The sequence below is a fragment of the Cupressus sempervirens genome, chromosome 2 (assembly GCF_028749045.1).
Source record: "Cupressus sempervirens isolate cs-2001-9-10 chromosome 2, ASM2874904v1, whole genome shotgun sequence".
Lineage (NCBI taxonomy): Eukaryota > Viridiplantae > Streptophyta > Pinopsida > Cupressales > Cupressaceae > Cupressus > Cupressus sempervirens.
In genome coordinates this window covers 693120591-693146244 of record NC_143119.1, presented here as the reverse complement: position 1 = coordinate 693146244, position 25654 = coordinate 693120591, and the positions used below count along the sequence as shown (strand labels likewise).

General features: G+C 34.6%; 1 protein-coding gene across 1 annotated transcript; it reads right to left on the bottom strand.

Annotated features, from left to right (window-relative positions):
* Positions 1-22900: 22900 nt before the first annotated feature.
* On the bottom strand, positions 22901-25152 carry LOC149575271 (putative clathrin assembly protein At4g32285). The gene has a single exon (XM_089815062.1). It carries the CDS (start codon positions 24799-24801, stop codon positions 23134-23136), a length of 1668 nt encoding a protein of 555 aa, XP_089671188.1. The 5' UTR covers positions 24802-25152; the 3' UTR covers positions 22901-23133.
* Between the last annotated feature and the right edge of the window lie 502 nt (positions 25153-25654).

The window sequence follows — 25654 nt, the reverse complement described above, 5'->3', positions numbered from 1 at the left end:
CTAAACAAGATAGAAAAACAAACAAAAGGTTTGATTATTCAATAGAAAGATTTGGTTATTCATTGTTGGATTCCAGTTTGTGCTTTGCTTTGATTGCTAATACTGGTGATTCTAGGACTCTTAGAGAGGCAATGATTATGAATGATGTAGATTCTTGGATACATGTCATGGATGAAGAAATGGATTCTTTAAAGAAGAACAATACGTGAGATTGGGTACCTTTCCCTAAAGGATAAAAACCTTTTAGATATAAATGGGTGTTCAAAAGTAAAATTGGTCTAGATGGCAATTTTGAGAAGTATAAGGTACACTTGTTGGCTAAGGGGCATTCTCAAGTGGAGGAAATTGACGATGGTAAAATATCCTCTCACGTTGAAAAATTGAATCTTATTTGGTTCCTATTATCACTTGTAACAATGCATGATCTAGAAGTGGAACATAAGGATTTGAAGACAACGTTCCTTCATGGGAACTTGGAGAAAGGAATTTATGTCACACCTAGAGCATTTTGTGGTTAAAGGTAAAGAAAAATTTATTTGCAAGTTGAAAAAGTCTCTATATGGTCTTCAAAAATCTCTCAGGATGTGGTACCAAAAAAATTGACACCTATGGGTTGTCTTTGGGATTTTTGAGATCTAAATCTAACCTTTTTGTTTAATACAAATATGATAATGGTCATACTCTCATAATTGTATTGTATGCAGATGATATGTTATTATTTAAGAATGGTAAAAGTTTGATTTTAGATTTGAAGTCTCAATTGTTAGCATAGTTTGAGACAAAATATTTAGGTCCAGTAAGTTATATTTTGGGAATGGAGATCAAAAGAGATAGAGCTAACATAAAGCTTTGGTTAAGCCAGATTAAGTATGCAAATATGGTATCAGAGAGATTCAACAAGTCACCTTGCACATAGTTAGTTGTTCTAGTAACACAAGAGATAAAACTTTGAGTGGAAGATTGTCCAAAATCTTCTACTGAGATGGAGGGAAGAACTAGAGTATGTTATGCGAGTGTTGGTAGTATTATGTATGTTGTGGTTTGTACAAGGCAATACATTACCCAAGAAGTGGGAGCCCCTAGTCAATATATCTTGGATGGGTACATTGGGATGTGGTAAAGAGAATATTATCCTACTGGTTCTTAGCATTCTATGAGTATTTGTGGAAATGTGGATACAAATTGGGGAGATGACATTGATAGTAGAAGATCTACTAGTGGATATGCATTCATGATGAATGGTGGTGCTATAAATTGGATGAGTAAGCAACAAGCTATAGTCGCTTTGTCCATGACAAAGAAGAGTACATGGAAGCTATTCATACTTGCAAGGAAGTGATTTGTCTTCAGAGGTTTTGATTGGATATTTGTTTTGATGTAGGATAGATTACCATTTGATGTGATCGTCATAGTGTCATTCCTTTATGAAAGAATCCCACCTTCCATGCCAAGACAAAGCACATTGATGTTTAGTTTCATTTTGTTTATGATATGGTAGAAGATAGCAAGGTGACATTGGAGAAGCTTGACACTTTGAGAAATGTTACAGATGCATTGACAAAGGCAGTGAGCACATATAAGTTCAGATGGTGTATAGTTTCCATGGGCCTTGGGGCCCTGAGAAGTTGATTACAATTGACTAGAAATGTATGTCTTTGACAAGTGGGATAATGATGCAATTACACAAGTGTGTCAACCAATTTCAACGATGGAAGTATCAAACTTTAAACTGCATGGAGGAAATATAATGATGCATGAAACAATTTTAATGGTAGAAGCCATAGTTTATTGATTTCACGATGAGGATCATAATCTGCAACACATAAGTTATTAGTAGTAGATTTGGAGCTAGTTCTTGAGTTGTAGCTGCTAATATTTATCATGAAAACTTTGATAGGCTTTCATTTCTAGTTTGTATGTAATTCCAATTTCCACATGGAGATAATAACCTCAATCATTGCTTATGCATTACAGTCTTAACTTAGCCTTTTATTTCAAGAGGTTATACTTCAATGAAAAGTGTACTATAAGAAGAAAGATCTCTCATTTTGGCTAAATATACTATGAAAGCATTAATGTATTGTTGAGAGGAATAAAACTAGCATTGTGAGAAATAGTTAAGTTGTCCACATTATTCTATATTTATCGAAGAAATGAAATACATGAAGAGCTTAGTGTTGGCATTGTATTGTAACCATTGTTGTTGATAATACAAAGTACTAGCTTTTGGTGTGGTGTAATTTTTCACTTGTGAAGGTTTTTCCCACATAAATCTATGTTTTATGTGTTTATTCTTTTGAATGTATGTTTGAATGTGCATACTTTCTTTGTATCTTCTTAAAGAATCATTAAATTTACATTTCTTGTTGGAATTAACAAGTGGGAGGATTTACTTCTAGGGGGGGGAGGGGGTGAATCAGAAGTAACTAACTTTAACCTATTCAAATTTCTCTAACTAAAACCATTTACATGCATCTAATTCAAATAATAAACATGAAAGTAAAGAAATACATGAAAATATACAACACACAAATTTGGTAACCCAGAAACCCTCCAAAATGAGAAGATAAAATTGGGGTGGGGATGACACCCACAAAATATCACTATAGCAATGTGTAATTGTTCAAGGTTACAATGTTTGACCACTTACAATGGTCTACCTTATGAAAGGCCTATTCTGTTAAAGACTTTACACTCTATTAAAAGCAACCTAGTTAAAGGATTTCACTACCCTGGTAAAAGTAGGCCTAGTTAAAGGACTTTTGTACATTCACTTGGAATGCCACCCTGTTAAAGGATTTACAAATGGTTGCTATGCCAACCTAAGTCCATAGGATTTCCATATCTAATATAATTGCTAGAGAGTATTAGAAAGCCTTTGACCTAATAGCTTTACAATCTTCTATTGCTAATTCTAGATCCTTGTTTTGCTCTTGCTGATCTGATCCTTGCTTGATCTTATATGTCACTCTGCGAAATTCTAATACTTTTTTCTTCAACAACTAGATTTTGTTGTGTTTCTATGTTCTTGACTAAGTCTTTTAAACTCCCTTATGAATTTCGCTATAGTTCACCCATACACTTCTCTCTTTCGCACATAAAATGGGATTTCATTCTCCTTTTAAAGATTTTGAAGACTTAGGGTTAGTTATGAATCTACGATCAATATTAGATCTTCATTTCCCACTCATTTCTTGCACTTTTCCTATTAGTTGCATGCCTTCTCCATTATTCTTATTGGTTGCATGTTGATTACATAGGTAATGCAAAAGATTTAATCTAATCTTCAAGATCCTTCAAGATTCATCCTTTGTCGGCTCCAAAAATGGTTTACATCTAATTTTGTGAAGATACAAACTCATATGTTGATTCTATGTTAGTCAGCACATAATAATTACTGATGCTTGACACATATCGAAAAACTGGCTTACTCAGCTCCTATAACAATTATGTTTCACTTGGCATCTATAGTGACTCAGCATCTATACATCACTCGACACTTGAACTTCACTCGGCACCTAAAGATTGCTTGGCACCTGAAGTTCACTCGGCACCTATTGAATTCTCTGGCTCGGCACACATTGTAGCTCGGCTTCTATATTATACTTGGCATTAACTAAAGAATTGGTTAAGTGTGTTGACACTCAATTGCTAAAACCAATCTAAAGCCAACAATCTCCCCCTTCTACATGAGTGGAAAAAACACTTAACTAAACATTATGAACTTCGAGATCTATATGAGTATATTACTCATTCTATTCGGCATATGTACAAGACTTCAAAAACTTATTTAAAATTTTGTATACTTCAAAATATTGTAACTCCCTCTAAGCTAATGTGCCATTACCATTCCTGTAACCAAAATTCTTGCGCTGAATATGTCTCATGCAAATGTATCTGATACTTTTTTCCATATCTTCCTTTATCTGTATCTATGTATCATATTTCTACTTCCTATACTCTGTATCTATTTCCTTTTAACATCTTCTTGCAGTTTTGCATCCTATTGGCTGTATTGGTTCCTCAAAAAGAAAATTTGAATATCTCCCCCTTTGGATATTCTTTATTGCTTCCATCAAAGAATGTATTATGTAATCATTCTTATTCACATCTCCCTCAAAACATTATATCTCCCCATTCAATAAATAATGAATTATACTCCCCCATAAGTATATTCTCCCCCTTTTTGACACTTATGTCAAAGGGTCCTAAGGATAAATAGAATATTTTTCCAAAAAAAATTTATTTACCTCCATAATAATCTTGAGAGAGGCATTCCAATTATCTAAAGCTATTTCCAATGACTTGTGTTGGATGGTTGTCTCTGCTACAAGATATACAAGGCCTTCTAAAGTAGAAAGATTAGGATCTTTCTTTAGAACACTTTCTACATAGGCCTTCTCCTTATGGAGTACTTCCAGATGTGGGGTTATGAAAGATTGAATTTGCATCAATTTGGCCTTAATATTCGCCTCTTCTATTGTCAACATAGCTAACTCTTTTTGCGTGTGAAGCATAGCTGCAAAATGCTTCTCACTTTGAGCTAGATCTTTGGGTTGCTAAGTGTTGGGAATCTTTAGATTTTGTTCCAACCTCTGTATTTTTTAGTTGGTTTCTTGTGTGGAATATGAGGAATCACACAACTTGTTATACAATGAGAATACATTCTCAAGTAATTTTTTTCACTTTTTCAATCTTATTTTCCAATTCAACTTGTGAGAGTGCTATTTCACTTGATATCTTCTCATTCACTTTCATTTGAACCTTATTTTCTGACCATTCTAATAATTTGACATTAGTTTCTAGGTTTGCATTCTGTACCTAGTCCACAATGTTGGATAATTGTTCCATAATGGGTTGGGTTTCATCAGGTACTTGCAAGTTGAATGCATCAAGAAATATTTCTTTGATTTCCACCAGTTCTTGCTTCTACTTATACTCAATTCTGAGTATCTCTTGTCTTTTCCTCCTCTCTAGTGCCTCTTGCACTTCATTGATTTGTGCTAAATTCATAGTTCTTGAGTCATAGCTTGGTATGACTATTTCTTCATCAAGTGCAAGGTCTCCATAGTGAAGCACCCTAGCAACCTTGGTAGTACTCAAGCCTGGTACTGAAATCTGCAATGGTACTAAATTAGTGCTCAACTTCTTATTAGGAGTACCTGAGGTAGGAAAGTTTACCAATGTTTGTATTGCCTCCTACTCCTTAGGGGTTTTCTCTTCTTCTTTTTCCTCTTGTCTATTGCCTTGATCAATAATGATAATTTGAGGAGGTGCACCTTGACTTTGTGCAATGAGAACGTCTTGTCCAGTTTGTTCCTTTTCTTGCTCCTCGGTAGTTGTTGTCACTTTTATTATAGAATCAACCTTAGCAATTTTCTCTTGTTCTTCTTGCTCTTTGGGTTGATCTGTTGTAGTTTTGGGAGGTTGTGAAGGTTTTTCTTGTATGCTATCCTTCTCCTTCATTATTTCTGATACAGCTTTCTATAACTCGTCAACACTCACCAAAACTGGATTTGTGCAAAGTTGTGCTTGCAGTGTAGATTGGTGAAGGATCTTTTTGAGATCCTCTGCAGTTAAGGGATTTCTATTCTAAGCTGAAGTGTCAAGAACATCCTTTACAATTACTATTTTTATAGGTTTTGGTGGTGGTAGTTGTGTGTCTTGGACACTCTGTTCAATTTGCTACTCTTTAGTTGTTGCCTTTTCACCATGTGTCTTCTCCACTATCTCTTTTTCTGTCTCTTTCTCTCCTTCATCTTTTTCTTTCTCTCTTTCTTCCTCCTTCTCATTCTCTTTTTCTTCATCATCATTTTTACCCTCAAATGGGTCTTCTTGCCATTCCTTTACAGTTGTCAAACCATATATCAATTTCCACATTTGAGTGGATTTTTGGACAACATCTTCAATTTGGTTCTATAGAATTTTGAAGGATCTATATTTGGGTGCAAATTTGCTCCCATGCTTCTTACTAGCATTTGTTATTTGACCTTTAGTAAGGTCTAACATTACATGAGCCAATGTAGACTCTCTTATTTCTTTCTCCATCTTAAGACAATAATGCCATTTATTCTCAACTAGTAAGCTTTGCTCCTAAGGCACTAAGTTATCTAGTTCAAGTGGGGTAGTCTTGAACTTAGCCATCATAGTGTAGATGGACTCTTCTACTATGTTCTATTGTTCCTTTGACAACTTATTGAAATCTATGGCCTTTAGACCAGATAAATCTGCATTATCTCTAATATTATTGCAAATGTTTTCCAATTTAGATGTGGTAGAATGGCTTACCAGTCTAAATTGATCTTCATCAGACTTTGTTCTTTCCTTGTCTGCTTCTGGAGGTGCAACATACCTTCTTCTCTTTTTCTGCTCTATAAGTCCTCCTTGTTCTATTGCCTTTTGTTTCTCCTACTCATTTTCCCCTTGTGTTGTAGCCCTGGTGTCAGCTCTTGTAGTTGGTGTGATTGGGCTTGGCTGGGCTTGGCTTTGAAAGTTTCTTCTTCTTCCCTTTAGGTTGTGCAACTGGCTGCTTCTGAGCTTTCCTTTTCTTTGGCTCAGCCTTTGGTGCTTCTTGCTTGGCACCTTCCCCTTCATCTATATCTTCTCCCATACCTTGGGTTAGGGCAAGTGGCCCTTGATCTTGCTCTTCTTCATCACTCTCGACATCTTCACCTTCTTCCTCTAATTCTTCTATAGTGCCTTCTCCAAATTTTTCTTTCAGCTTCTTAACAAGCTTGTCTTTCTTCTTCAAAGTGGAGGCAGTCTTCAACTCCATATCCACTTTAGATCTCACAACGTCATAACTTCCAAAATGTGGTGCATCCTTATCAATCTCCTCTGCAAGTAGTGTAGTTATTGTTGTTGATGCCTCATGTATGTTTATTTCATACCCAAGAGGTCTCAACTATCTCACTCTTGGTATGGCAGCTTGAATGTATGTGTAGTCTATATCTACAAGGAAACATACATCATTTACATGTTTTTCTACTAAAGAAACTGGAATCCTGAGCCTTTTCTTTATTGATTTCTTAAAGTCTTCAAAATAACTTGTCATCAAGGTCTCAAAATTAGTTCCCATCTGCTCTATGTATTCATTGACTTGAGCTATGATTGACCTATCAATTTTCCATGCCACTTTTCCAAAAGAGGGGAGTTCATTCTGTACATAAAACAAAATACATATCAAAATAGCACCAAATTTTCATTGTGCTCCCTTTATTCTTCTGATTGCTACTAGATTTTCATTGATATATTGTAGTTGTAGCTTTGCAAGATCATATGTATGATCCTTCTTCACCATTTTCTATCCTACATCCACTGCAATGCAAGGCACACTATTGAGTCTTCAGGATTGATAGAATTTTTGTGCTATAACCCTAATAGAAAAATTGACTAGAGGGTCTTGGATGGTATCAATTGTCATCCCTCTCTTATTCCATTTTGCACCTATGTTTTTCTCAATTGCCTCCTTGGCATCACTCCTAAGAGCCTTCGACCGATCTAAGGTTGGGTAGCCTGTCACGAAATGTACAATTCTCTTGGTGATCTTTATGGGGCCATCCTCCAACCATAAACTACCATCATGCATTTAGCTCAACACTAGCCTAATCCATTCTATTTTGAATACTATAGGGAATTCTAGGGCACATGTTAAACCCTTGTTTTCAACAATTTTGTACTCTTCCTTCAATACTCCATTCTCACATAATTTTTCATATCCCTCCCTCATTTTCATATCTCCTATGGCTCCAATTTTGTAATTATAACATTTCCTTATGTCTTGAACCATTACAACCTTTGGGGGTATGATGGATAGGGCTCCTATGGGATTGTTCTTGTATGCAACCTCTGGGATTGGACAAAAATTAGGTTATCTAACATCTTTTGATACTAATTGGACCTCAAATAATTCCTTCTCCTGAGGTTTTCTAGAGCTGGATGCCATTGTACTCTCGTGCTAAAATGCTGTTGAAATCTTCTTATACACTAGATTCACTGCTCTAGATTCACTCTGCTCTCTTTCTCATCTTTGTCCTTTGTTCTCGATGAAGAAAAATGATTGAAAATACAATATTATACCCTATTTTCTTTGCATTTAATGCTCAATACATTTACAACTATCCACTCGACTACTGAAGGATTCTACATTAATCAACTTCCATTGTCTTTCCACTAATCGGCTTCCACCGGAGTGTTACTTGCTCGGCTTCAACTGAGATTCTTCTTTACTCGATTTCCTTTATCAAGTCGGGTCCTACTATTTTGACAATCAACTCGACATGTATTGGATTTTTACTTGGTATCTAAGGACAACTTGGCAACACTTGCAAAATCTTGAATTTTTTTTATCTTTGCATATTTGTTCATGCTAATCTTATTCCTTCTAGTACTTTCTTGTCTAGGAACTGATGTATGATAAAACTTTGTAAATTAGTCCCTTGTGTCTTCTCTTGGTTAGTTTGATGAAGTGTGATCACTTGACCTGTTAGGTGAAGTGATCTCTTCATTTGATGTGCTACTCTCATCTTTCTTCTTCCATGTCTTGTTCATTTCTCCTTTGATGTGTTCAACATCTACCTTCTCTTTACCTTTGTCATTCTTTGAGTTGGGTGCCTTTGACTTGGTTGGGCAATTCCTACTAATATGACCGATCTTCAAGCAACTAAAAGATGTGGTTTGACTCAACCATCTATTGTAGTTCCCTCTGAAATGTGTTCTTATGCAATTTTTAGGAATGTGTCCATATACCTGATAGTAATGATAGCTATACCTAGGATTGTAATCCCAATTGTAATGATGACCATGGTTACCTTCCCTTACTGCCTAATTTGATGTCCACATAGGCTTTGATTTGCACTCAAAAGCCCTATGTCCATACTTCTTACAATTGTAGCAGTGACCTTCAAATTTTGGTGTTCTGATAGTCTTAGTCCTGCAGTTATATGCTTGATGTCCTTGCTTTTTGCACTTATGACAATAACTTGCATTCTTCAATTTTTCATGTTGATGGGCATTCTTGCTCCTACACACATTAGAGGTATGTCCCTTTTTACCATAGAAATGACAAGTAGGTTTAGTGTTCTTACCTCTATTACTCCTTTCTTCTATAGTCTTGGATGACTCTCCTTGTTCAGTGTTGATGTAACCTAGTCCTGAAGTGTCATTGCTTGCCCTGGGTGATTTTAGTAGTTTCTCAAAGTACTTGATGGCCTCATTAGGTTTGTTAAAGCTCTTTGCAATCTCCTTCTCTCTTTTCAGGTCATTTCGTAGTTGTTCATTTTGCATCATCAGCATAGAGATCTCAATGTCCTTGACATTCAGTTCATGATGTGCATTCATCATTTGACTCAGGGTGTCTAGCTACATGTTTTAAATTATTGCTAGCTCAATTGACTTTTCTTCCAGCATATTCGCAAGGTTTCTCTTGTCTTCTTCTAGCATAGCCTTGTCTTCAATGGCTCTTTTCTTCTGTTCAGTCACCTCACAAAGCATCGTGGCTTGTGATTCTTGTTCAAGCTTGAATTTTCTGATTTTTTCTACTTGATTTCTATTCTTCTCCATCAAGTTTGCTACTGCTGCATCAAACTCTTTGGAATCTCCATTTGAAATTAGATTTGAGGTGTCAATCTCCTTGTACTGTGTGTCATTCTCAACTATGGCAATCTCTTTTCTTCTCTTTAAGGATTTTCTCAATTCTCCTCTAGCTTCTTCCAAGGCATGTAAAGCAAGTTTTATGTCAATTGCCTGATTCTCTATGATCTTTCCAAGTTTGTAGACTTCCATTTCCAGATCTTTTCTCCAAGTATTAAGGCTCCTCCTTGTGAGAACTTGGCTCTGATACCAATTGTTGGAATTAACAAGTGAGAAGATTTACTTCTAAGAGGGGGGGTGAATCAGAAGTAACTAACTTTAACCTTTTCAAATTTCTCTAATTGAAACCATTTACATGCATCTAATTCAAATAATAAACATGAAAGTAAAGACATGCATGAAAATAGACAACACACAAATTTGGTAACCCATAAACCCTCCAAAATGAGAAGGTAAAACTAGGGTGGGGATGACACCCACAAAATATCACTACAACAATGTGTAATTGTTCAAGGTTACAATGATTGACCACTTCTAATGGTCTGCCCTATGAAAGGCATAGCTTGTTAAAGACTTTACACTCTGTTAAAAGATACCTAGTTAAAGGATTTCACTACCTTGCTAAAAGTAGGCTTAGTTAAAGGACTTTTGTACATTCACTTGGAATGCCAACCTGTTAAAGGATTTATAAATGGCTGCTAGGCCAACCTAAGTCCATAGGATTTCCATATCTAATACAATTGCTAGAGAGTATTAGAAAGCCTTTGACCTGATAGCTTTGCAATCTTCTATTTCTGATTCCAAATCCTTGTTCTACTCTTGCTGATATGATCCTTGCTTGATCTGATATGTCACTCTGCAAAGTTCTGATACTCTATTCTTCAACAACTCGATTATGTTGTGCTACTTTGTTCTTCACTAAGTCTTTCAAACTCCTCTCTGAATTTCGCTATAGTTCACCCATACACTTCTCTCTTCTGCACATACAATGGGGTTTCGTTCTCCTTTTAAAGATTTCGAAGACTTAGGGTTAGGTATGAATCTATGATCAGTATTAGATCTTCATTTTCCACTCATTTCTTGCACTTTTCCTATTGGTCGCATGCCTTCTCCATTTTTCTTATTGGTTGCATGTTGATTGCATAGATAATGCAAAAGATTTGATCTTATCTTCAAGATCCTTTGAGATTCATCCTATGTCAGCTCCAAAAATGGTTTACATCCGAGTTTGTGAAGATAGAAACTCATATGTTAATTCTATGTTACTCAGCACATATTAGTTGTTGATGCTCGGCACATATAGGAAAAATGGCTCACTTGGCTCCTATAATAATTATGTTTCACTCAGCATCTATAGTGACTCGACATCTATACATCACTCGGCACTTGAACTTCAGTCGGCACCTAAAGATTGCTTGACACCTGAAGTTCACTCGGCACCTGTTGAATTTTCTAGCTCAGCACACATTGTAGCTTAGCTTCCATATTATACTTGGCATCAACTGAAGAATTGGTTAAGTGTGTTGACACTCAATTGTCAAAACCAATCTAAGACCAACATTTCTCCTTCGTAGTGTTTGGAAGTGTTATTCTACACCTCTGCTTCCTTTCACCTACTGCCTAATCTCATCCAAAATAACTAAAAGTAGTTTTTACCATTTGATTATTCATTGTGATTGTTTAAATATTATTTGGGAGAATAAACTCCCACTATTATGGTATGATTCCCAATGGCTCTTTCTCACTAAGTCATATGGTTCTATTAGAGTTTCCCACACAACCCAACTATAGTTAGATGGTGCATGATTCTTCTTGCTTGAAATATTAATCCCATGTGTAATATCCATCCTTCACTGGCATATCTTATCGTGCAACTATCTATAGTAAGGTGATCTATATAGATCATATTATGGGAGGATTGCTTCTCATGGTTAATGCATGTGGAAAGTGAATCAAAGAATGAAGCTAGAAGTTCAAGATTAACACTTAGCACCATTGACGAGTAGTTAAATTGTTTTTGTTACTTGGTTTTTTAGGCCTTTTTTCATTTTTAATACCCTTAAACTATATCATCTTCCTCCTATTTTACTCAAGGCTATATTTGTTTTGTACAAATTTGCTAGTTGTTTCTCTATTAAAATAGTTTTTATGCAGTTTTTTTTTGTATCTTCTCATTTGGTACATGACATATTTCTTGATGGAATAGCTCAATTTTTCTCCTTAACTTTTCCATTTCAAGAACTCCATTTGAGTGGTTGATTAAAGCTATAGCTCCATCTAGCATGCTTCTACATGTGTTTACTGTGTTGAGTAATGGATATCAATATTAAGATCTAGTCACATTTGAAGTTCTTTGAGTAGTTGACTTGCATGTAGCTTAATGGAAACCTCTAGCCTTGTTTTTATGTTATTTCTAGATTATGAAACCCTATATTATGAAATGTGAAACAATATGTAATCACTTGCGACATGTTATCATGGATGATGATGGGTAATTGTGAATTTATTGAATTGGATCATGATTGCATGGTTATTAATCAATACATTTTTTTTACCCATATCTGTACCAATTCATATGAAGTAGTTTATTTGTGACCTCCTCATTCTAGTTGGTTTACTCTATGAAGATATTTATGAAAGATGGGTTTCTACATGGGTATCAAAACATAGGGTTTTTTTAAAATATTTACTTACTGGCTAGTATAGATTATGAGCATAGATATTGTATTATAGAGGTTGTAAGAATCAAGAGCATTTTGAAGTAGATATTTTACAAAAAAAAATTAAATTAAATACTTGAGTTGGTTTTTTATTTGACGTTGTTTGTTTTGCTTACATTCTTGTTGGTTTTATTATAATTTGGCTTACTCTCATCCCTCAAAGGACTTAGGAATATTTACAAAGACATCTTTTATGAAAAATATGAAATAGAATTTTCATTTTAATTTGATAAAATTATAAATGTGATGGAATTTCTACATATGTAGTTTGTTGGATTATATGTCTATTTTAGGAACATTATTTTGAAGATGGTTTTTGTTATATATAAATTTATATTGTACTATAATTTATTTCTATGTTTTTTGTATTATGTACTTTTCTTATAGTAAGGAGTATCTTTGAGCTTTACTTATATGGCCCAAACAAATGTGATCCTTGATTTAATAATTTATATGCATTTTTGAATAGTTTCAAAGTAGAATTATAAAAAAAAATTTAAAAATCTAGATTAGATATTGGACTATTACATTTCATAAATATATACTACATGTAACTTTTGGTTGTTAGGTGTCATTTTCAAAAACTTTGTGAATTCCATACTATATGTATCTTATTGCACATATTAACAAGAAAACCAATCAAGTTATATTTGTAATTTAGTAGCCCTATTGAGTATATATGGTGATTGCAATTATTTCTCTAAGGTGGTTGTTAGTACAACCTATTAGGAGGATCAAACAAGAGATTTCTCGCTCACAATCTACATTTCAGATCTACGCCATTTAATAGACAATGTCCAAATGCTTCAATTTAAAATGTAAGGTATTATGAAACATTTATTTGATCTGGTAATTATGATATTTGTTAATGCTATATGAACAACTATTTTAATCAGATTTTATTCACATATTTGCATACCCCTCTCAATACTTTTTACTTTCTTTCCTTACACAAGGCATGGACTGAAACTCTCCAAATCCTTGAAATGACATTGTGTGCAATTTTATAAAAGAACAAAATAATAAAGATAAAAATTATTCCATAAAGATTTGTTGCATATTCTTGGTTTATTTGTGAACACAATTAGGATGATGTTTTATACATTTGTGATTTAGTTCATATTTCAAATATATAGATTATTGATTTAGTTTGATAAATATTGTATAAGTTAATTTTTCAATGAAAACTTACCCATGCCTAGAAGAATGAGGTGCATAATAACAAAACCTTCAAATGCATTTCATTTTTTCAATTTAAAATCACATTTTTCAAACTTGATACATGATTCCTTGTCATAGAACTTAATTCAATATTTTAAAAATATTATAAATTTAAAAAAATCTCTAGACATGTAAAAACAAAGATAAAATCTCTAACTTTTTCTATGTGGATTTTTTATTCTCATTAGTTTAAAAAATATATCAAAATAAAATTGTCTCTCCATTTAATGATATAGAACAAGATTTATTCATTTAAAAACATTAAAAAGAAAATATTTAATAAATTTTGTCTTTTTAAATATTTTTTATTAATTTAATATCATAAATTCATTCAATATAATTGATGGAATAGTATATAACAAACATTATAATCAAAATTGGAAACATAATATCCAACTTTTCTATTCAAGTCCTCATTGTTTGGCAGCCTGCTGAAAAAGGTTACAATTGTAGAATCTCCATATTTCCAGCCATTGGTTAGAAGTTTCTAGAGCCCTTAGAAAAACCATTTTGCTCATATCCTCAATAACGGATTTCCATGGCAACATATTTCCTTGGAAACATACAGTCAAGCAGTTCACATCATGCCTTGTCTATTCATATGCATTGTGTCAAATAGATGGACAAGAATGCATTGTGTCATCCTTTTTGTTTTATACATGCATTCACCAAACTTCGAATCTTGAATAGTTTTAAAAATTCAAATTTAACAGCGATCATGCTTTGTCTATGGATATGCATTGTGTCAAACAGATAGACAAGAATGGATTGTCTCATCCATTTTGTTCAAATCTTAAATAAGGTGATGAATTTGCCCATAAATATTACCGATCTTTGAATCAACTATTATGTGTACTCTCATATATTTCTTCGCTTGTACAGCTTTTATCCTTTATAATCTACGTTGGCAACGCTGCCCTAAATCCGCCCTGTCCCCAATTTAAAGCCCCAAACAAGAAGATTAATGCCAACATGATTAGTCATGAGAACTATGGAGTTTTTCCGAAGTTGGTTTTTGAATTGTTTATGCAACAAAACCGCAGATTCTAAAAAGAAGTTTCCCTTCATGAAAAAAGCTTCTTCTAGAGTTGTTAGTGTAGATGGACCTCATGTTGAGCTGGTTGGTATTGCAAAAAGAGCTTCCATGGAGAAAAGACATAATTTTTGCAATGGAAGTATAAAAGCAAGGGAATTGTATTCAAGCTCTACACATCCTTCTCGAGCTACAAAAGAAAAGTTGTTTCTAGATCAGAAATTATTGGTGCAGAATAGGGAGATCAACAAACACAAAGCACACATGATTAAAAAGAAAGAAATTAATGAAGCGAAATCAGCTCATGGCCAAGGAAAACCCTCTATGGGCTATTTTAAATGTGAATATAATACTAAGCCAAGGAAGGTTGAGGCAATGAAGAAAGTGGGTGTTTTAAGCATGAAGGGATGTGAGAGAAAGATGGGTAGTAAAGAAGAGAAGCCCATGAAAAGAGGACATCGGCAGCCATTGAAGAAAAAGAAGGCTCCACAAGTCGGTTGGTATCCAGTGCTGGACACTATACCAGAACTCTGCTCCTTCAAATGACCAAATGGAAAAAAAAAAAGAGAACATAAGGAAAAAGAAGAAGAAGCAAGCTCCCCATTCATTTCTATTCATTTTCTTCCTTTGATTTGTCATTCTTTCCAAAAGTTGTTTGATCATATATCAGTTTATTAATGCATTTATTTATCCTTGGCTATTAAGAGACGGATGTGCTTAACAGTTAAGCCTAACTTTGTAAGGTTGGTTGATTGGTGTTCTTTAGGTTTTCTGAAGAGTTTTATACTAAATTGTGGAACTATTTAGTTATTCAATATGAAAGTTTCAGACAGGAAACTTTTCAAAGAATTATTATTTGAAAATTATTAGAGGCACATTCATGTTTCATTTCTTATATACATGTTTTGATATTAATTATCATATTTACAACCATTTAATTTGATCAAAAGCTTAAGATGTTTCAGTTTTTCGTGAACCTTTCATCAGCTGAAATTTGTGATAGTGAACATGTGGTGGATCTCTTGGGCAATGCATTGGCTACCATATTCATCTTCCATTTTGCATACTCGATGTTAAAATCATGTGCCTATATTTTTTTTTCTCTCATTTCTATGATCTTCTTTCAAATATTTTTTCTCCAAAAATTATTGCAAGCTATTTGGTTCTCACCATAGATATAATTGTCCCAATGAAGTATTTTCCAAAACATAGTGAAGGTGTACATGGTGGAAAGTATCTCCTTATTATACATGAATTCCAATCATTCAGCTTGTGAAAGCTTTCAAATCTCAAAATAAATGGGATGATGGTCATGCATACATATTGCACCAATACCTTTACTCAATACATCACACTCAAGTAAATAGGTCTCTTTAATTCTAAAAGTCCCAAGACTAAAACTAAACATGAGCTCATAACTTCCTTCATTCTATCAAAAGCTCCTTATGTATCATTGTCCTAAAGAAACGATCCCTTCTTCATGAGATCTATTAATGATACCCCTGGTTGTGAAAAACCATCTATGAACCTCCTATAGTAATTGCACAGATGAAAGAATGCAAACAACTTTGTGAGTGTCCTAGGTGTGGATCAACCAAGAATTGACTAAATCTTCTCTTCATGTATCTGAACCCCTTGGGGCTAATGAAATAACCTAAAATATAAAAGTTCAGTCATCCCAAACTTAAACTTGGACCTCTTTACAAATAATTATTGTGATTGGATTATTCTTGATACATCATCCAAATTCTTTGTTTGCTCCTCCCATTTTTACCTATAAAAAAGTATGTTGTCAATGAACACCAAAAAAACTTGGGAAACTACTTGTGGAAAATATGTAGTTCATATAAGACTAGAAAGTGGCTAGATAATTGTTCAATCCAAAGGGCATGACCAAGATATTTTAGTGTCCAAGTGGTAGTACAATATTGTCTTCTAGATATCATATTCCCTCATGTGGATTTGATGATACCCGCAATGGAGATCAATCATGGAGAAGTAAACTACTTTGTGTATTTCATCAAACAACTCATCAATCCTTAGAATATGGTATCTATTCTTGTTTGATTCTCAATAATCAATGTACATTCAAATAGTTTCATCCTTATTCTTCACCAAAGCTACTAAAGATACAAAATAATTGGATCTCTTGTATTGTTTCTACTATCTCTTCCTTGAACTTATTGGGACGGGAATAGGGAGTTGACCATATTCTCAAAACCTCTATATTAGGCTATACATGATGGAATGTTTGAACAAAAATAACTATACTTTCCCAACACTATTGAAGCTCATCATCATGGGAGTATACTTGTTGTCGCTTGACAAGTTTTTTTGAAACTAAACATTGTATTCCAAAGAAACTTCACCGTGTCTAAAAATTGATTTCATTTTCTTTGTTTAGATATTTATTGATCCCCCATTGCAAATTATTCTCAATGTCACCCACCTCATATACAAACTACATCCACTTGAAACTTTGTGTGTATTGATCAAGGGTCTTCATCCATTGGATAACCAAGCTCTAACATTTGTGTCATCCAACTCTAACACAAACAAATCATTTGATCTAGTGTAGTACCTTACAGTGATGTTGAGTTGTGGAACTAGATGAGCACATGATAATAGACTTCCTCCCATCACCTTGACTTAGAACCGCTCATTCTCCCCTATATGTAAACCACTCCTAGTGACAAGTGATAATTTTATGAATTTGAGTGTCACCTCTCTATCACGCATGACTATCACTCACCATCACTAGAGCGTACCATGAACTTGAAATGTATTAAACCTTGAAGTGTCATCTAGTATAGAAATGGTACATCATTTCTATATAAATGTGGAAATTTTGCTTGCACTATTTATTTCTTCTTTGGCCTTATCTTATTAATTCTCAACTCTATATTCACCTCATTTATATCAGATGCCAATTGAATGTAATCGATCTTTTCTTTTCCTAAGAGTGATGAACTAATTCCCAAGGTTCTTTAAATATGAAATAAATATTTCTTCTCCTAAGTTATTATTTTATGGCCTCGTCCAATGACGAATAATTTGATAAAAAGTTCTTCCCATTTTCCTTTTGTGTAAGATGGTTGTGCATGTGTGGGTAAGTGCTCCAAGATGGTTAGCAAAAAAGTGGACACCATGAATAAAAGTCAAAACTGTATATTACGTGATCACGTTATGTAAGAAATTTATCAAATTTCAAAATGCGGTTTGGCTCGTTAATGAGCCATAATGCTATTACTAAAAGCATGATTGTGTTATGGCTAGTATGACTATTTTCCTTTACTATGCATAAAATGATTGTGTTTTGTTAAAATAAAAGTGTGATTGTGTTGAGGCTTGCTAATAGGCCTTTCAAATGATCTAAAGGCTTGGGTTCATGTTTTCCCTCCATTTTCATTGCTTTAGATATTTTTTCATCTTTGACATCCTCCTATTTGCAAATGGTCAAGTGAGTATCTCTAAAATTACCACCATAATCTCACTTATTTTTCTACCTTTCTAATCATATAATTTTTTAAATTTTTGGACAAAATTAGTACTGTGAAGTTAATTTTTCTTTAAATCAATGTCTTGATAGTCCTCTCAAACATATGTCTACCATTTTTTTAATAAACTTTGGTCTACTTTAAATGAAAAATAAATTACATATTATTTTTCTACACTTTTTTAAAAAGTGTTTATTTTACATTGTTTTGATGCAAGTTATGCCTAGCGCATGAAGAGGTACTAGAATTTCAAGATGGGGTCAATTCAAAAATTCATAGAAAAAAATTTGATGGTCAAAAAATTATGACAAAATGTACAACTTCTAGATCTCACTCTTATCTATCATCCTACCAAAGGGTTTTGAAAAATACAAAATATAACTATTTTTTGTGGAGTGCACAGAAATAGCTATGTTGTATTTTTCAGCAAAGAATAAGAACAATTTTCCATGTGTGTGGGGTTTGACCTTATTAATATTATCCATTTTGTAAAAACCTTTGTAGTTTAAAAACTAGATTCAAAGTACTACAATTTTTGTGTTTTACAATTTTTCCCATTTTGAGTGCATGACCCTCAAATGGCTCTTCCAAGATTAGGTTTAACTAATTTCAAGAAAAAGGTGTCCACTTATACCCCCCCTTTTTTACACCTATGTGTAACTCCAAAAAGAATATGAAGAGGTTTTTTTTTCCTCTACCTTATTAATAACCGATGTATGATTGTAATTGGGTTGAAAACTTTGACCCTACCCTTGAGGGGTTCCATAAATCCATCCATGAATAGTACTACAAGTGTCCTTTCAAAAAATAATGGTAACCAACACTAGAATAATATCTAAAATTATGAGATATAGTTTGGCACTACTCATATCTACCTCAATTGTACCAACTCCTTGAAGTTGAGTTGTGGATCCTTCCCATCAATGAAATTAATGAATCTCTTTATGAAATCACTGCATGGAGTGATATTATTGTGATCAAGGGTGGTCATCTTGTGGTGCCGCACAATCCCCTCCAAATGCAAAGATACAAATTTTATTGATTCATCTTTGCCATCATATTAAGATGGGGGTAGGTATGTACTTTTGGTACCCCTCCTCTTGTTAATGTCTTTTTAGACACATCATTTAAGTAGATAGGTTCATCTTGTTAATAATCATTTTGATGTGATTATTTTTATAGCCATGGATCTTATAATATATCATCTACAAATCCACATAATCTTTGAAGGATTTTTACACTAATTTTGACTTCAAACCAATCTTCACTAAATTAATCTTGCATCTCCAAAAATATTAGCTCTCATTCTTCACATTTTTCAATCCTTTGGGGAAATGTCAAAATCATGGGCATGTGTAGGAATATTGTGTGTGAGGCCTCTCATTGATAGAACTATCATGCCCATTGAAACCTCTATTTGTCCTTCTTTCACCAAAATTTGAAGATTGTCTCCAATTTTTCGTTGTCCTTTTGACAATGTATCATCGAGTTGTTACTATTTGTTCACCAAGGTCTCACTTGGCTTTTTATTTTCATCTTGTTACCTCCTATAATAATCATAATTTCAGTGTTTGATTCCATTATTTGTATCCAACTGTACAAGACCATAAGCTCTAATACCACTCTAATGGACTAACTTAAGTCTTGTATTGTATGAAAATACAATTTGGTATTGCAATGGTATATCCAAAAAAAGGTACCATGTCACTCATCACCACATGTCAATAAATCTCTTACACATAAAAAAGTCAACTGTATAGTTCCTTGACTCATGTACTGAATGTTCACTCTCGTATGATGTATTTTTCCTCTTTCCCTAATTACTAGATATACTATGTGCACAACACCCACATCTTTGTACTTGTATGGTCACAACACATGTATGACTCCACACTTCTATCTCCAACCTATCCAACATGACATATCCATTCCATATACAACTACAGCTACAATTGCATTGCAAATCCATGTTAAAATTAGATAAAAAGAGATATAGGGCATGTTCATCCTTAAAAAAAATAAACATCAAGTCTAGCAAATAAAAAAGACCAGGGTTCACAAGAAGCAAGACCATACAAAATGGAAGAAAAAAACTAAAACAAGTAGACCAAAAACCAAAAACCAATGAACTAGAAGGAACTAAACCAGTAACTAATACAAACACAAAAACTAGCACGAACCCCTCACATAGTAACTACAAGACATGAATATTACTTTCTCAACTCCTTAAGCCTAACTAGAAAAGTGAAGTGCTCAAAAGGCCTAAAAGAAGCTACATCCCCAAGAATAACCTATTCCCACTGTAGCACTCATTTTTACCATGACTTTCCTCCCAAATTTTCCTTTTATGATTCCTTCCATCTAGCTCACCTTAAATCCCTCCAATTTCATTTTTTCCCTTTTTCCTAGGCTTTCATTTGTTGAGAAGCCAAGCCCTTAATTTGATCACCCAAGTGAACCTAAGACTCTTTCATGGATGCAAGGGAAATGAGAATCTCATTCTTCCCTTCCTATGAAGACACAAGGGCTCTAAGCTTCTAAATATGTTCCTTCATCATTTCTTAGTTATGTAGCATCTCTCCAAAATCTCTCCCCACTTCCCACAAGGCCTGCTCAACTTCAACAAGGGCTTCTGGTTTATTTATCTTTCTTCTCACAATTTGTAGCTGAAAAAGGAGCCAATTAGTAACTACTTAAAGTCTATTATGGAAGATACATTATTCACTAGATTTAAGAGCTAGAGCCTGTAGACCAATATCACCATCTACAACCTTAGGAAGATGGGTAGGGGAAGAAGATTGAGGGATATAGGGGTCCTCAAGGTAACTAAGCTAGGTTTTAGGGGAAGGTTGGAAATAACTAGAAGAAGGTATGTTGGGTACAAAATTAGGAGTAGAATTATCAAGGGCTCAAGGTGACTCTATAGTCTAAGAAGAACTAGAGGTTGCATCATCTAAAACCTCCACAATATCTTCTTGTTTTTCTTGTTGTAAGGCATTTTAAAACTTGGCTTTGTGTTCCAGGTAAACGCTAGTACTAGAAATAGAGGGGATATTTTAAGGAGCCTACAAATGTTTGGACAAGGATGAAATAGGGCAAATATAAAAAATGTTAAGCTTAATCAACAAGGTAGGGGTAGGTCCATCTTGAGGTGTCAAAAGATGGTGAAAATAATAGAACCAAAAAGTTAGACCTTGGTGGTGAGGGGCTCTACCCTTGACCTTATCTTGTCAACTGAAAGTGATCGAGAAGAGTAAACCCAGAAAGGAAAATGGACTTTAACATTCCTTCGAAAGTGATTAAGCATACGAAAAAGATGAGAATGGAAGTGCTTATACCTTCATTCAAGACTAACGAACCTAGAAGTAGCAAAAATGGCCTCTAGCATAACTAGGAAGGAAACTCCCCTAATGGTGACTGAAACAGCAAAGTTTTGGGATAAATCCAAGTTGCAAACTTGTATACCCTCTAGATATTTTTCCATAATTCAATAATTTCCCACATCTTATTATTTCTCTTAAACTCGTTATATTTTTTGAGTTTGATTTGATTCATCTTACAACCCATGGTTACCTACAACTCGCCAGTCCCAAGATGTGAAAAGGTAGAGACTCTAAAAACAAGAAAAGTAGTAAAAATCTTGAGTGTGATTCACCTCTAGATACCTAAAAAGGATAATTGTAGAAGGGAAATGGAAAACACACAATTCCAACTAGATTTGTAATCCAAAAAATATAAACTCCACAATAATTTTCTACAATCTCATCAATGAGCCCAACTAGAATTGTAATACAAAAATATAAACTTTACAATGTTTTCCTATAATACATCCATGGCCTTACAAAGAGCTCCATGAAGTTTCCCCAAAGGTTGCAATAGGCTACTAGATTTTATAACTTCTATTTATAATTAAATTAATTAATTAACTAGGAGTTTTAAGATATTATTTAAATCTAAAGACCAATTAATTAACTAATTTAGTTGATTCATTAATAGGGACATTAGAGATATTAATTATTAAAAAATCTATAATATTAATTATCAATATTTAGAGAAATTAAATCGACTACTCTATTATATTCAAACTAGAGTCCCTGAAATTGATGGAATATTTCAAGTATTTATAAGACATTCACTATAACAAATTCTTCAATCTAGTCTATGACACAATTTATCATTGTCTTCTATTAGTATTTTACTTTCTTATCATTAATTATTCATTTGATCCAAATCAAATAATTTTATGCTATGACCTTTATTAATGGTGACTAATGGTGGTCACTGGTGAAGATCTCTAAGTTACCATAAGAAAATCCATCAAATTTGGATTTTGATCTACCTTTTGTAAGTGGATGCCACTTCATTTTTTTCTATAAATAAATTTAGGCACCCTTTAATATTTGATTATTCTCCATTATCAAATTTGGATTTTGATCTACCTTTTGTAAGTGGATGCCACTTCACTTTTTTCTATAAATAAATTTAGGTGCCTTTTAATATTTTGTTAATGCACATAACATATTATTTGACACTTTTTCTCTCAATGAAAATTATTGAAAAGCAATGTCATATATAGATATTTAATTCTAGACCACAAATTGAATAGGTAAAGACATAAATATATTAAATTTTATTCTAATAAATACAAAGATAATAAAATCTAGGTTGATTAGATTGTGCATTTTTTAAAAAGATTATATTTTATTTATGAATTGATTTTATTTAATACGAAAACAAATTTTTCACTATGAAAATTAAGTACTTGCTCTATCTAGATAATTTCAGAAGTTATATTCAGACTCTAAATCACTTTGCCTTCCAACTTTCTACCATCCTACTTGTACACAACATCCAAAAAATAAACACCTCTTTTTACCACATCAAAACAACATTGCTACAACAGAAAACACTCAAAATAACATACCAAATACCAATGTTGACAACAAAAGTTGCAACACTCACTGTAAAAAGCCATACCATTGAAAACCTGCCTCAACCAGGCTTATGTTTTCTCTTCTAACAAAAACCTCAATAGTTCAGTCTCAGAGAAACTAAACCAAACAAGACCAAATCAAGCAACACCTCCGGAGCTATAAACCTGCAACATACCATGACTCCCCATCATTCCAAGAGGAACATTTTGGATTCCGGGTGCACAAAAAGGATTGTAAGATTGCAATTGGAAGCATCCATGTTTTTCCAAGCTGTGATAAGTCTGCCAGAACCTCTGCTCCTCAATCATGGCGGCGTACTTCCTTCTGACATCCTCCATTTCCACATACGACGGAGGAGCAATCCCTGAAGAAGCAGCAAACGGGTCTTCAAAAGAAAAAGAAGAAGAAGCCGAGGCAGCAGAAATATCCAGAGCGAGCTCCCAAGAAGAAGAATCCATCTCACTCTCCTCCTGCCTTGCTTTCGGAGAATCGAACTTCTCCCAATCGTCTGTGATTTTCGTTTCTAGGCCCATAATGGGATCTTTCTCAAACAATATCAAATCTCTATTCAAATCACTTCTCCGAGCTTCATTGATTGGTTGATCAAGATCCAAAGTGGGATCTTTCTCAAACAATATCAAATCTCTATTCGAATAATCACTTCTCTGAGCTTCATCGAATGGCTGATCAAGACCCAAAATAGGATTTTTCTCAAACAATATCAAATCCCTATCCCAATCCTTTCTCCGAGCTTCACCGAGTGGTCTATCAAGGCCCAAGATGGGCTTCTTCTCAAACAATATCAAATCCCCATCACAATCCCTTCTCCGAGCTTCCTTTAATGGCGGACAGTACTCAGGACTAGGAGACCAAAGGGGCGATTTGTTTCCCCTTTCTGCCTCACCACAAACATTCTCGGAGCTCTGCATCAGCAACTCCTCCCACGCCTCAAGATCCCCATCAGAGATCGTCTCCACAATCGGATACTCATTCACCCTGCATGCCCCCAAATTGATGCAGGATTCATAAAAAACGGCGAGCTGGTGGCTCTGAAAAGCCGCCTTCTTATAGATTTCAAAGGCCGAAATGCACACTGACCGCTCAGTATCAAGAAATTTATCGACCAATGTCCCAATGAAGGATCGAATTTGGGCATAAAGTCGAAAACTTTCCCTCACCACGGGCTCCAATGCCACAACAACAAATCGATTCTGTCGTGCCGCCGCCGCCGGAAGACAAGCAATTGCACAGTCCAAAAGCCGCTGAAATTTGGGCGTTTTGTCCATCAAACTCACCAGAACTTTCTCCTCCTCTTCGCCGCCATGAAATTCATCCTCGTCGCCGCAGAAATCCAGGGCCTCGTCTACGAACAAACAATACGCTCGCACGAATTCAAAAAAGGCGTCATCTTTGAAACCGAAGAAGCTGAAAACGAGCAATCCGGCCGCTCTTGCACGGCGAATTTCTTCCTCGAATCGTCCGTCCCCAAATCGAACCAGGCGGTGAAGCAATCTCACGCATTTCAACGCCACAACCCATTGTCTGGTCCGATTGAATCTTCTGCTCAGAGCCTCCGCCGCATCTTTCACACAATCCGGCGAATTTTGAACGATTTGGAGAAACTGGGTCGCGAATTTATCGTCCTCTACGGGATTCAAGTCGGCATTGTGACTCGTGGCCTTCACAATCCCGATTTCCAAGTCCCGAAGCCGATTGTTCTTGAGGCTTACTCTTGCCAGACCGATCTTGGTCTGGTCTTTTACGCTGCCCAGAGTCTGTCGAATTTTTCTCTGCAGCCACACCATTTTTGAAACCTTGAATTCACTGAGAAACAGGGGAAGTATAAATAGTTCGGTTGAATTGTTGAGGAAAAAAGGGGCCTGCTTGCAACAGATGGCTCAATTGGGTTGAGCCGACCGGTAAAATCCTCTGGATGGCCGTCTTCCGTGGAGATCGAGGACCACCAAACTCCAAACAGATAATTTCCCTGCTCAATATTAATTTATCGATGTTCTTGGATTTCTTCGATACAATTCCATATTCGTCCTTGGGTAGTTTCGTTACAGTTATCTCCCATTATTCTAATAATAACCGCCGCTTCCACTGTCTCCAGCAATAATGGTGGTATATTCTCGGACGAGGGCCACAGCTCATGATTGCTTAGTATTCTTTGATCTGTTCGGTTACTGAGTATTAAATTGGGTATTAGTAAGGTAATGCGCCCTAGTGTCTGTTGCACAAGAAGTTGAGTTATTTACAGATTGGTTATAAAAGTTAACAAGTGCCATTATTTACTGATGAATAATAAATTTTAGGCTTGTCAATATGTCGAGAATAAAAATAGGTCTCATTTATCATTATAGAACAGCTTAACTAATAATTAATTTTTTTAATTGGAAAAATGTAATTAATATTTTAAAAAATGGTAATATAAAACAGCCATGTTGCAAGAACTAATAATCACTTTTGTTCTATTATATAATTAAATTTTATTAAATCTAAATTAATTTATCACTTCTTCCCTATCATTGTAATCCTCATTCTCAAAGTTGTCAGTATCTTCACCATCTGTAGGGGTGTATTCGTGGTCAGTCTCCATTACCATTTTCTTTTAGGGCCCGTTTGACAACCGGATTTGGATGCACCAAATCAGAATTG

Bases quoted from the DNA above. Each gene is read 5' to 3' on its own strand.
- LOC149575271 (XM_089815062.1), bottom strand. From the start codon at position 24,801: ATGGTGTGGCTGCAGAGAAAAATTCGACAGACTCTGGGCAGCGTAAAA.